The following is a 13,306-nucleotide window of genomic DNA, read 5'->3' as shown; positions in this document are numbered from 1 at the left end:
GCTGGATAAAGCTGAATGCCCAATTTTTTCTGGCACCTGCTACTCTTGTAGGATATACAGCCATGTTGGCCAGCTTCAGGGTCCTGAATTATGTAAATATTTCCAAATGTTTTGAGCTTGTCTGCTTTGCTGGACCACCCACAGGGAGTACAGCTTGATGGCCATGGGAACAGTACCACCAACTGCATTGTTTTTTACTGTACTCTACTGAATACACTTAACCCCCAGTGAACTGACAAAATTACTCCTCTGTATCAGGAAGATTCACACACGTCTGCCCAGCAGGAGCTGCAGTAGAGCATCCCTTTACAGGCAGAAGGGCACATCCCTGCTCCACTGGCTTTCACGGTTAGGTTTCAGCCCACCAGTCTAGGAATATGCAAGGGCCACACTTAAGTTTGCTCCCCTGCCAACAGTGAAAGTGTTTAACACAAAAATCCGTGTTTGTGGAAGCAACAGACACCAAAAAATTATATGCTAATTCAACTAATTGTTACATGTCACAAGAAAGAAGCAATTCAGAAATGTTAATCAGTCTGAAGCTCATTTCAACTCAATGCATTCATTAGACTCTGAGGTTGAGCAGTAGGTTGTGCTTCATAGACAGAGCAAAAAATATAAATAAGGAGTAAAATACCCCAAGGTACCAAATGAGGCATTGTAAGGGTATAGGTCATGTAAGTGAAGTCATGTTGAGAACTAGACATTTACACCTCCTAGGGTGTAATCCCATGATGCAATACTCAGATTAAATCTTAGACTATTATCCCAGCATATCAACCCTGTCTGTTCCCAGCAGAGAGGTGACTGAAGATCCTGTTTAAACTAGCTCATTTATCCAATCAAGACAGTAGAAACAAAAGTATGGGAGAGCTCCTCTTCTTTAAGTGCTTCCCTTTAAAATACCTCTACCTTTTTGTCTCAAAGCCTGGTCCCTAAACCTTGATCTCTCTTAACTCTTGCCTTCTCTCTGTCTCTCCAAAGTCTAGCTTAAAGAACAAGAGGCTTGCTGTGGAAGGCTACTTGCAATACCAGGAAGAACAAGCCAGGGCAACTAAGCCTAATAGTCCGTGATTTATCTGAAGTGTTTGCTGAGAAGAATGTGTGTGAAGTCAGTTTTTTCCTGACAATTAACTTCTGTGGAGTTGTGCTGTCATGACATTTCATTGTCTGCATTCAGTCTCACATCATCACAGGCATTGGAAGTCACTCATAAAAGTTTACTCAACTACTAGCCCTAGGTTTAAATCAGAAATATTTAGTGTTTCAGCAGAAACGTGCTACTTTTGTGCTGCCTTCAATCAAGCTGTAAAGTTCCTGTGATATCAAACAGAAGTTTTTCATAGCTGCCCATCAAAATTATGGTTTATATTATATATTTATATATGGTTTATATTATAAGTTTTACTTATACCTGTTTTTACTGAAGTCCAAACAACCCAGCATAGGCAGTCTATTAGCTTTTGTAATTCAAGACAAACACTTACTTATATCTCAAATGAAAAGTGCAGAACTAACTAATTTCAAGTAGAAGACTGTTCAGATTTAAGTCCCTGTGGCACTCTTTCAGAAGCATGACACAGAGGAAAGTAAACCACTGGGAAATTTTAACCCTGGGTTAGAAGACACAGCAATAGACTTGGTCCAAAATTCAATGTAGTGTCTTAAAATAAAAGAGTAATTCTCTTTTGCATAAGAATATTAGCACAACAGTTGCATAACACATTGTCCTACCTGCCTTACCATGGTTTGCTTAAGCCTCTAAGTCAAGCAAACTGAGGCTATCATGAACACAGTATGATAGAACTCATGTCACAAACATTTAAATGTTGACATCCCACTTGATGTGGTGAAAGCAAAGCACTGAGGTACCTCATAGAGCTCACAGGGCTCCCAGCTTTTGTCTCTTCTCCTGCCATCTAACCAGAGCCAACACAGTGTTCCCTACTCACCTATCCTTCATTCTTATTCCCACACTCTCAGGTCTTTTCAAAACTTGACTCTCCCACCGCCACTAAATCAGCACCCACACTGGCACAGCCATGTCAGTGGGTCTGAGAAACCCTCAGGGCTCAAGAGGAAGTGGAAAAAAGTTCCTACAGAGCAGCTCCCTGATTTGTGTGACCATGTAGCCAACTGACACTACTGGAGAGAGTGGTTCTGGAGCAAACTGAGAATGGAGAGGGGAGTGGGAAGGATTCCTAAACTGGTATTTTAAAGCAAGCTAGCAACTTCCACTATTCCTACCTGCCAATCCAAATCATTAGCTGCCTAAAGCAGTCAGAAGAACAAGCTTGGTAGCCCTGGCCTTGATTATTTGCAGGAACACAATACAGTAGGTGTGCTGCAATGTCTAACATAGGTGGATAGCAACCATCATTCCTGACAATAGTAGGAAAGAATGGGACTGGCCTCACCAAATGGCATCCAATTGCTTATGTATTTCCAAAAGAAATGAGGAGACCTCATTTTGAAACTTACCCACTCCAAGACAACCCTAAGCACCAGTCTACAAGCAAGTGAATAGCAAGGCTGCTCTTGACCTCCCTTGCTTAAAGTAGGGCAGCTATGAAGAACACAAAGTCTTATCAATGATTTCATGTTTTTTTCTGCAATTAGGAATTGCTATAAATCCTAGTTTATATGCCTGGAACACATTACTTGCTCGGAGAATAAAATGTGGGACAGAAGTGTGTTGACACTGTATTTTCTCCTTTGACTTAACCCTTATGAATCCTTGTACTCTGAAAACATACATAGTCCAAATAGCCAGAAACACAATTAATACCAGAAAATCTAAGCCTCTATGGCTCACTCTGAGTAAGTGCCAGGATGGGTAACTTTTCCTGTGCCCACCTAAACATAGCTCTTACACATAAAGGGTTGTGACTTCACCTAATGACTGATCAGCAAAGGCTTCCAGCCTCTAGTCAGAAGAGAAATGCCAACTATTTGCATATACAGGAGCTTTTTTAACTTCAAAACTCTTTCAGTTACCAGAGTTCCTCTGATCCCAACACTTATCTCTTATCTGTCATACCGTGCTATAAGTGAGCACAAGATCATCAAATCTGTCCTTTTGAGCTCTGATGTACTTCAAGACAAACAAGTCCTTGCTATTTTCTCAAAGCACTTAACCCAGCCAGGTTTTCTACAGCTTAAACATGCTATTCCCACCTCTGCAAGACCTCCATCTGGACAGGTCACTCTTCAAATACACATGGCAATCAGGAGCCTGATGAAGACTTGGCACAGATTCCTACATACCAATCCTCCTGGCACCAGCACTGTTGGCCTGCCTGGCTCTTCACTGCATGACTCACAGCTGCTGAAAGTGGCAATATGTTTGTGTAAGTCTATTTGGCCTTTACAGACACATGTACACATACACATCTACCTGCCTGATCCATACTCCTCCGAAATCCTCGGGAGATGTCAAGGGTAGATTTGCATGTCATTTCATAAAATTACTGACCTTACCTTTGTCAGCATAAGTGGTTAGTTCAGTTAGTCTTTCTTGCTCTGAATAAGCCAAAAGACCCTTATCCTTTCTAGAAATTTCAACAAGGAAAAAAAAAATCAAAGTTGTCCACACACCAAATACAATTTTTGCAAACAGAAGATATTTCTTCCAGAGGTGTTCTAATTCACTATGTTTCAGGTACAAAACAACTGTAGCAACTTGAAACACAATTCTAGAGGATTCTGATAAGCAGAACTGACCACAAAAAACCTTCTAATGGTTTTGTTCATTCTCAGGACAGCTGGTTGACTGAGAATGCAATGTCTTTTATTTTTTGCAGAGCTACAGTAATAATTTCCAAGAATTCCACATATAAACTGATACTTCATTCTGACAATATCGAAACTGCATCTGCCACAGTTACATTTGTAACACACTTTTACATATCTGTGTGCTGATAAAGAGAATATTTTAGCATGTAGAGCTCTATAATCAAAACATATTCTGTGCTATTTTATAAAGTATAACTTAAGGAATGGAAGTAGGAAAGATGGGAAACTTCAACCCAAGAATTTAGTATTGCATCTGTAATGCAGCCTTTAAAGACCAGAGTTAATCTTACTGGTATAAAATGAAGTTTCTTATTCTGAACCACAACCTCTAAACGCAAAGTTTCCTTACTTGCAAAGCCACACCCTACTACCTGATCAGAATGAAGAGGCAGGGGTTGAGCTATGTTTTCAAAGTCAACTTGTACAATTCACACAGGTTTTGCTGAGTTCAACTCAGGGAGTTAGCATATGTTTTTTTGTTTGAAATGGGTTAGTAAAAACTAACTCTGGAGTTTTTAAGGCATGCAATAAGCTTTTATTTGCCTCAGCTTCAAGTTGCTTAGTTATCAACACTGAAGCCTTAAGTCTGTTTTTCAAACGAATTATATGCTCTGGATGTTTGACTACAATAAAAAATATGTAATTCAAGGTTAGCTTTACTCACTGCAAAAAACAGCTACTTGTCTTCACAATGAAAGGGAATAAAAAGTGAAATCTAGTGCTGCTGGAGCAACAGCTGTGTCAGTTGTTCTGCTCCAGTTGCCTGTGTTAAAAAATCTGGCAAGTTTTTTTTATTGTAACTGAAGCCAGGCAGGTGTTACGATGACTGACACTGAAGCCAAGCGAACCCAGGTCTTAACTCCCAGACCTAACTTGTGGCTACATGGTTAGCCTGACCAACCCTAGTCACCGCTGGAATGCCAACAGCTGCCCGAAATGCTGCTTTCAGTAGGATCTCACCTTGCTTTCAGGGCCAGTTGGCTCTTAATGGAAAATACATTGAAATACTGTCTGTTTTTCATGGTAATATAAACAGTTGGGGCAATTATTTTCTAAGAGTTAAAGAGTTATTGTAGCTGTCTCTGAGCCTTAACTGGGCTTCTTGTCAGAAAGGGTAAGATTGAAAAAGTCACATGTAAAGCACATATGACTTGCATATTCTCTAGAACACTTGGTGCAACTGTTCTGAAACATTAATCCACACTCCTTCATCCTTCCGCAGCGAGCTAATAGGAGACAGTGCTACCTTTGTTTTATTTTGGGGAATAGACATTATTTTTGTTTAAATCTGAGGCTGATATAACAAAGCAAGAATGAAATCCTGTGGGTCTTTGCTGACTGCCAAGAGTCTTACAGGTATAAGCCACGAGGAGCACATTTGGCAGTCATTAACTCCACGGAAGTATTATTAACTTCTTACAGTACTTTGGCAGTAACACCTAAATGCAGTTCCTTTGTAACAGAGCACTAGTAACAGCATGGCATCTTTTAGTGTCAGACGGCTGAGTTCTTTTGGGAAATTGCACACTTCCTCTGTAATGGTATGATGGAGCCTCAAGTTGCTTTAGAAATGTAGCTAGCCTTAGTTATTACAACACATGATGGTTGATGTCTGAGTTTTTCATGATGCTTTTTTGTATACCTGAAGAGAGATGTGTCTGGAAATTCAAACTATTTTAATCTTTGAAAGATTTTTTTTTTTTTTAAACTCTGAAAACTGGCATCATTAGAGCAAAGAGAGACCATTCCATCAACTGAATCCAAATAAATCAGCAAGATTTGTTGTGCATAGTTGTTGTACCCGCTCTAATGAAAGACTCCCTTCAACACACCACCACGTGAATAAGTGACATCAGAAGCATTTTTATCACCAGTTACCCAATGCATTCTTATCTGCTTAAGGCAGACTCCAAGTAGGACATGTTTTGCTTATTAAAAATCACGACCTTCCAATGTGTCTGTTAACCCTAAAGTGTCTAATTGGGAAAGCAGCAAAACCAGGGAACTAATAAGGTGAGACCATTGTGCACACTAACTCCTTTGCAAGATCGCTATTCTCCTCCATTATGCCAAACGGAGGCTTTTCCATGGACAAACAGAAGCCTTTGCATCCAGCAAGAAAACACACTGTGAATCACAATGCCTCTGCTAAGGGAATAATCTCAGCCATCCTATTACTGCAAACTTTTGCCTCCTGAAAACTGCAGTGAAATTGCCATGCACAATAGCCAACACATTGGGGAACAAACATGAACTCAAACAATGACAATTTAAACTAAATAAGCTTGTGCAATTTCTCCCCTGTTCATCATATTAAAGGTTTCATAGACAAGAGCTGATCTTCTGAACATGTTCTAAGCAAGTAAAATGACAATGTTGCACTTAAAAAAACCCCAAAACCACAAACCACAAATTCTACACACTCTCAATATCCTTTCACGTAAACAAATGTAGTAAGACTATATAAAGCTTTCAAACCACTTCATCAACATAAACCTACACAAAAGAGAAACCTCAGCTCATAATGTGTTAGTATGTATAAGACACATATACTTTCCACACAGAAAACTGGCAAAAGACTCCTCTGACCTGTCTGGAAATGTCTTGGCCACAAATGGCTCAACTCTACCCTCTTCGAGTCTACCTTCACTCACTGTGAAGAAGGAATCTGCACTATCATTTTACTGTTCCACAACTAGATGGTTTTGGGGAGCTCTGTGTACAGTTATAATGTCTCTTCTCTGCATAAAAATGGCATAATTCAAAGACAGATTAATACTGCTTGCATATCCCCACTACCTTTATCCCATATAAATTATCAAAGAATTTAGCAAAGAAATGTCAACTACCAAGCTAAAGTCCTGCAGAATAATACCCAGAAAAATCTGAAATTCTCCTTCTTACTGGAAATTTTTGCCAAAAATGTAATTCAGCAATTCAATCAAGACAAAACAGCACAGGATGAGGTAGAATTAACACTTAAATTGAGCTGGGGAAGAAAATTTACCTATTCCATTACATTTAAGCCTTTGCTGCATGAAGAGGAGCAGATATTGTTACTTTTCATCAATCAAAATATTTCCTGCATTATACTGTTAGTGCAAGTTAAGATCTCTACCAGTGTATTCCTGCTCTTCTGCACACTCTGGGGTATTTAACTTCCATATCTGATGGCTCTGTGGTTTTAAGGCTTTTAAGGCATTGACACCTTCAAACAGGTTAACAGGTACAAAACAGGCATGTTAAAATGGTGGAGTAATTTATAGCAACATGCTTTTTAAAATGTAATTAGCAAAGGAAAACAAAATCAGATCACATAAAAAAGGATGCTTCTTAAAAATACTAATTTTACTGGAAATGATGTAAAAACATTTTAAAGTCAGGTATCAAACTGAAGCACACATCTGTTAATCCAACACAAAAATTAAGAAGCTGTCTGAATGAGTATATTGATCAGGCAGTTTCTTCCACATCCTCACAGGTGGACTGATTCTATCTCCTATAGAATACACAGATAGAAGTGAGTATTTAAATATATATCTAACAAAGTCTGCGTGAGAAAAATTTAATATATATATTTTATTGGTTATTCCAATAAAATATTCCCATCCCTAAACTGATACAGTTGTTTTTAAACAGTAATGCTCCAGATATGTTCTGTCTTCTGGTATTCCCTGGGCTAAAACAAAGGCTTATAGATTTTAGAATAAAAATTCTGGATACATTTGACAGAGAAATATAGATTTGTAATCCAAATGAAAATGGAAGATGGCCTTAAATTGCTAGTTCCTGAAAGGGAAATTGAGATTTTTTTTGGCAAGGACACCATTCTTGTTTCTGGAGATTAAAATATAGCACCTGGGATATCCTTGAAGCAAGGAAACTTTTCTTCCCATCCCCTTGTCCCTTATGCTCCCCCCCTTTAACAGGCTGGAATAAACCCACTTGCATTTCAACCTGACAACACTGTGAATATTCTCAAACAACTGGCTCGAGTAACTGCCTGCAAGGATACTGCTGCAGGAGAGAAAGGTAAAATAGTGCCAGTAACTTCCACCTGTGGTGTTCTGATAATGTTTAAAAATAAGAGAATGGAAAGTTGGAGGAAGCTTTCTTCGGAACACTCCAAGTCTCAAAATACAACAGAGTTATCCAATGCAACAGTATTCACAGGTGTTTATAGAACTTCTTAAACACAAGAGAAAATTACTACTGAAAACTTTTGTTGCTATATAAGTGCTCTTATAGTCGTTTGTAGTACTGTGGCTAAGGTTCACATATTAAAACTGAAAAAGAATAGACACATCACACAAACCAACCAGTGACAAGACTTTCCATTCATAGCAGAATGAACTCATCGTCTAAGCAAAACTCGAAAATAAAAACACAAAATGCCTTAAGGAAGGCTGAAGGACTGGCATGCACAGGCTGGAATAAACCCACTTGCATTTCGACCTGACAATGCTGTGAATATTCTCAAACGAGTGACTCGAGCGACTGCGTGCAAGCTCTCCGGACAAGGTGCTACTTACTTCAGAGTCCTGTAAAAAATCCACTTGTCTGCCTTTACACAGAGGACAGAAGGATGTAGCAAAAGGAATCAAAGTCTTCTCAAAATAGTTACAGATATCGCCTGAAGCTCTCTTTAGCCAAGTATTTAATAATTCTTGTTTTAAAGAAGTTACTCACTTTAGCTAAGATTTCTTTCCAAAGGACCTAACACTCACCCGCTTAGAAAACAGAAAAGTGACTTCACAAAAGTTACCAAATATCAACATGCATGGCTGGCAAGTACATGTGCAGTCAAGATGATTCAGATAAGTCAGATAAATTTAGAACAGCGCTTTCCTAAAAGCATGCGTTCACCAAATGCAGTAAATATGCAGGAGCTATATCCAAGTGCTGATTCCAAACATCAGAGCAAAAAATTTATTAGTGAAAATCTCCTTTTAAGAGTTCGCTGCCATCTGAAGTCCTCAACAGTGTTATTCCTTGATCTGCCTTTAGTATTTCCATCCATCACTGGATTTATCCACATAAAAAGCTATAGGCTCTCCGACCTCAGAGGACTAAGCCAAATGCAGTGTGGCAACTTCACAGAGGACCAACCTTTTATGGTTGGAACAGTAGAGCTTTGATACAGCTAATCTACCATAAATAGCTCTTGAAACTCAGAAGGATCAAATCAGCTGTTGCAACAGCCCAGCCTGTAGCTGCTTCAAATCCAATTATACTGTCAACTCTCTCTTTCAGCCCTCCTTTTTACTCCCCCCATCCAAAACATTTTTAGTCCTCCTCCTGACAGAAATTAGAAGGTGCTAAGACAAATGCAGCAGCATTAAATGCATTAAATACATATTTGAAACAAATGCACAACTATTCTTACAATTATCTTAAGGAAGAGAAGTTTTATTCTGTAAAAACCAGCTTAAGTATTTTATGCCCATATAAAAGAAGTTATCAGCCCTGACTTGTAATGCAAACATACAAATTGAAATAAGCAAACTGTTCCAAGAACAGCAAGGACAGCTTTAAAAGGTGGGTGAAACTAAGCAGATAAACTTCATAGGGCACCATCCATGTCCCAGACTGAGGCATAAGGCATTGCTTGCATATTTTTTTCTGTAACCTAAATACACTTGTGAAGTACTAGAATTCCTTGTTATAAATCCTTGAATTACAATGTTTCCTTTCAGGTAGTTAGAACCATTTTCCCACAAAGAAGCTAAGAACTATAATTTAAGAATTCTTACAGAATTAAGATCTTCCAAAATATATGTTTACTAACCATACAAGTTGTTATAACTGAAAATTACCACTAGGACTACAAGAGCACAGTAGTTCCGGAGAAACCAGTACAGTGACATGGTTCTGGGAAAAAAAATCAGGCTTGGATCCAATGAAACACAGGTGAGCAGCATTACTTTATGGTTCACCTCACAGTGCAAAGAAACAGCACACAATGCAAGTATGTAATTATAGGCAAATAAAAGGTATTTTTTCAACCATATATTATTAACATCCTCCCAGTCTCTCCAAAACAAAGAGTTCAATTACTCCAGGGCAGTACAGGAACTCTGGTACTTCAAAGGGGAAGAAATGCCTTGTGAGCAAAACCTGTTATCTCTATCTCCCACAAGCATGTAAATTCTGAACAGTGCCAGGGCATCCTCCTAAAATACATGGCATGACATCTACAATCTAGGCATCAATCCTTATTCAAGCAAGGGTAGAAGAGGATCACCAATTCCTGGTATTCAAACTGCTTCAAGGGCCTGAAATTTGGCTCCTCTAGAAACTACTCTAAAGGAAGGGCCAAAAAAATCACTTAATAAAAAAAATCATCTTCCACTTAATGGAAAATTGTCAGCCATGCACCATCTTACTCCTCTTAGAGCTTGTGTTAAATTTCATCATCTCAGTTAAAGGCCTGGGTTTTAAGTGATTTGCAAAGCTTGTAACATACCTGGAACACAAAAAGAGTCACTGGCTACACAGACGATAACAAAACAACTTTAATTAGGTGTGAGTGGGTTAAATGAAGTGGTTTGCTATCTCCTCTAAATTGTGCATGAAGAACCCAGCTGGGTCACCTTCTGGAAGTCTCCGTAAACTTAAAGAGCCATAAGAAGGCACAGAGAGTTTTTCCCTTTAGGGCCCAGCATATGCCCAACTGAATCAATACACATACACAGGGGACAGTGAGCTTTTCATTAGCATGGAGTAAACCCAGCATGTGACAAGTAGATAAAACAGACTGGCAAGATCTACCCGACTAAGTTTATCACTTTGAACAGAGCTTGCAGAACGTGTCACATTATGCTTCTGCACTGTGGTGAAAAAAAAGTAGCCGAACCAACTGCTGACAAAAGTTCAACAGACCTCTTAAAAATGCAGCAGGCATGCTTGCAGCTGGTAAAGGGAAGGAGCAGCCGAGAGCATGCTGCCAGAGCACAACCACTGGTGCTTTATGTCCTATCCATAACCATTTAAAATCCAAGGTCTTTTATTACAGTGGAATTTGAAGGATGCAAGTTATGACATGGAAACACACCCCCTCTCAAGAAGCAGGACTGGGATTGCTTGTTTCTTTTATAGAAACCACTCTACGTTCATTCTCCCTATCACACAGGGTACTCTGTTAAAGATTTCACTTTCGTATCTAATTTAAAAAAACCCAAATCCTGTGTGTGCTTTTTCACGTACACTTCTTGGCTATAAGCACATAAAGCAGAGCTGCCTACCACAGAAATGCAGTAATTTTTCCCTCTTCCTCCCCAGTACAAAATTTCTGTAAACACAGAGTAGAGGAAGCCACAGCCAACACATTAGTTCACCACTAACTCTTTTCAACAAGCCTAAGATCTAGCAGGTATCTTCCAGACACTATCCACATCTATTATCAAAGAGAGTGAGACATCATGTACTTCTCAAGCAACAGGTTCTGTCCCAATGAAGATAGAAGTACAAATTAACAGACACACTTTTGATACCAAGGTCTTGCTTTGCAAGAGAGGATATATGCTTCGATGAGTAACAGTCAAGAAATAACACCAGTGTAACACACAGTGAAGTGCACACAGCATGCGAAGTCTGGATTAAGCATTCTTTTATTTAACCATTCAGCCTCCCAGTTTACAGATATCTTCTTTTCAGCTAGGGAGGGAAGGGGAAGGAGAGACTTCCCAGAAAAAAAAACACAGACAAATTTAATAAAAGGTGACTTACCAACGTCCATTGTTAGAATCATGACCCCACTTCTGTGTCCCAGGAAGCAGGAAGCCTTACCCATCCACTGTATGCGAATGACTCAGAAGGACAGCATGGCTTTGTTTCAGCTTATATCTTCTGGCTCATTCACCCCTCCTCCCTTTCGTGGGATAAAAGTGTTGCCTGTGCCTGGCTATCCCTATTGGCTCAGCTAGGGAAACATACTCATTTAGCACATTCAAGTTTCTGAGAGCCTAAAATGACCCACAGAAGATTTTTTAATTTATCTTAAAAAAAACCACAACACCAAAACCAACAACACTTTAAAAGAAAACCCCAAACCAACACAAACACTTTCTGTCTTTCTGGGAGAAGATATCATTCATTCTTTCACTACCAGACAAATATTAAAATGATGTTATTGCCACAGGGGCAAACAATTCCCTGCACTCTGAATCAATGAGAAGGTGGCAAGTCAGGGAGGACTCCACAGTATTCAGTAATCCCCAGTTCAGCTGCATTGTCTGTTCATGGGAATAAAGCCACATGTTCTTTGTCAAAGCCTATGCCCCCCAAACCAGCTTATCTTCAATGCAAACTGTATATAACCCAAAAACTGAGGAACTCCCAGTTTGCCAGAGAGGATTTGCTCTTCCATTTTATTTTTAAACAGGCAGAACAGTAGAAGATTCCTGCCTTACTGAAGATGCACACACAGACTCTACAGGTTTAACTTGCAGTGAGGAAAAAAAAATAATTTTTTTCTTAACCTGTAGGATTCTCTAAATGTGGCAACTGGTATAATCCAGGCTTGGGCTGAAGAATTTAGAAAGCTGTTGCAATCTATTTGTGAACCACCTCTCTAATGAGATAATAGTGTTTAAAAAAATCACCACAAGGTAAGAGAAAAATCTACCTGATCCAGAGATATCATGACCCTTTGTTAACTTTGATCAAACCATAGAACAACCTAAAAAGTGCATTTGGAAGAAGAGAAGCTGGAGGGGAAGAGGAATTTGTTTCTTTCTGTACTGCAAAATCCTTTAAAACTTGTAGTCAGACCCTGAAAGGAGAGCTGCTGTATCTTGGCATCGTGAACTGTCAACAGACTTGATACCTGTACTTATGGATTCAGCAAACAGTGAATGAAACACTGGTGTTGTCTTCGACAAGAATTACCTTTTCTAAATAAAGCCTGGACATATAAGGCTACTGTCTCACCATGTTAGTCACCACTAGATAACCTAAGATTCATAACTCTGCGATACAACCACAAGTGTATTTTGGAAGTGTTGCTTGTGGTTGTTGAAATAAACAGAGTACTCCCTCTCCTCCCTCCCTCTGTTTTTAGAAAAGGTATCAGTTGCAAGTCATGAACACCAAGGTTTTTAGAAGCCACTAATGAGGTTAGAATCCACAATTCAAAGAAATGAGCAAAAGCATTACAACTGAATCATTGCTTCTCAGATTTTTTGACCCTCTCTTGCTTTGCATGGCTTTACAACACTCTTAAGTTATTACAGTTTTGGGGGAAACATATTCCTAAAGTTGAAAATTTCTGATGTTTTCAGTAGGGCACTGCAATAAAAGCTTTTGGAAGAGGCATAAGTAATTCAAATCCTAGAAACAAAACCGAAAGCTTTCACTGAATGGAAATTAGGAAGAAATTACCCGGGAGGACAAGTTGCTCCTCAAAAGCTTTATTACAGAAAGAAGCGTCAGACCTGGATGGGTCAAAATCAAAGTTTTGAGGATGCCTTAAAGTAATGCAGTTCTAAAGTCTGAGAGGAATAGTATGGAG

General features: G+C 39.1%; 1 protein-coding gene across 16 annotated transcripts in view; it reads right to left on the bottom strand.

The window, feature by feature from the left end:
- Positions 1–13,306, bottom strand: part of SVIL (supervillin) — a 137,932-nt gene that overhangs the window by 91,502 nt on the left and 33,124 nt on the right. For 11 of the 16 annotated variants that reach the window (XM_051802220.1, XM_051802215.1, XM_051802217.1 and 8 more), the window contains exon 1: positions 11,524–11,548. The exons of 2 other annotated variants lie outside the window; for them this stretch is intronic. In XM_051802220.1, coding sequence (XP_051658180.1) covers positions 11,524–11,545 — 22 coding nt within the window. In that variant the 5' untranslated portion in view covers positions 11,546–11,548. Of the gene's footprint in view, positions 1–8,327; positions 8,945–11,523; positions 11,596–13,306 lie in introns of those variants that run through there. 3 more of the 16 variants (XM_051802212.1, XM_051802227.1, XM_051802221.1) reach the window with 2 other exon arrangements.

The sequence above is a fragment of the Manacus candei genome, unplaced genomic scaffold (genome assembly GCF_025592945.1).
Source record: "Manacus candei isolate 608988 ecotype Guabito, Panama unplaced genomic scaffold, ASM2559294v1 h1tg000056l, whole genome shotgun sequence".
Lineage (NCBI taxonomy): Eukaryota > Metazoa > Chordata > Aves > Passeriformes > Pipridae > Manacus > Manacus candei.
This window is presented reverse-complemented; position numbering and strand designations above follow the sequence as displayed.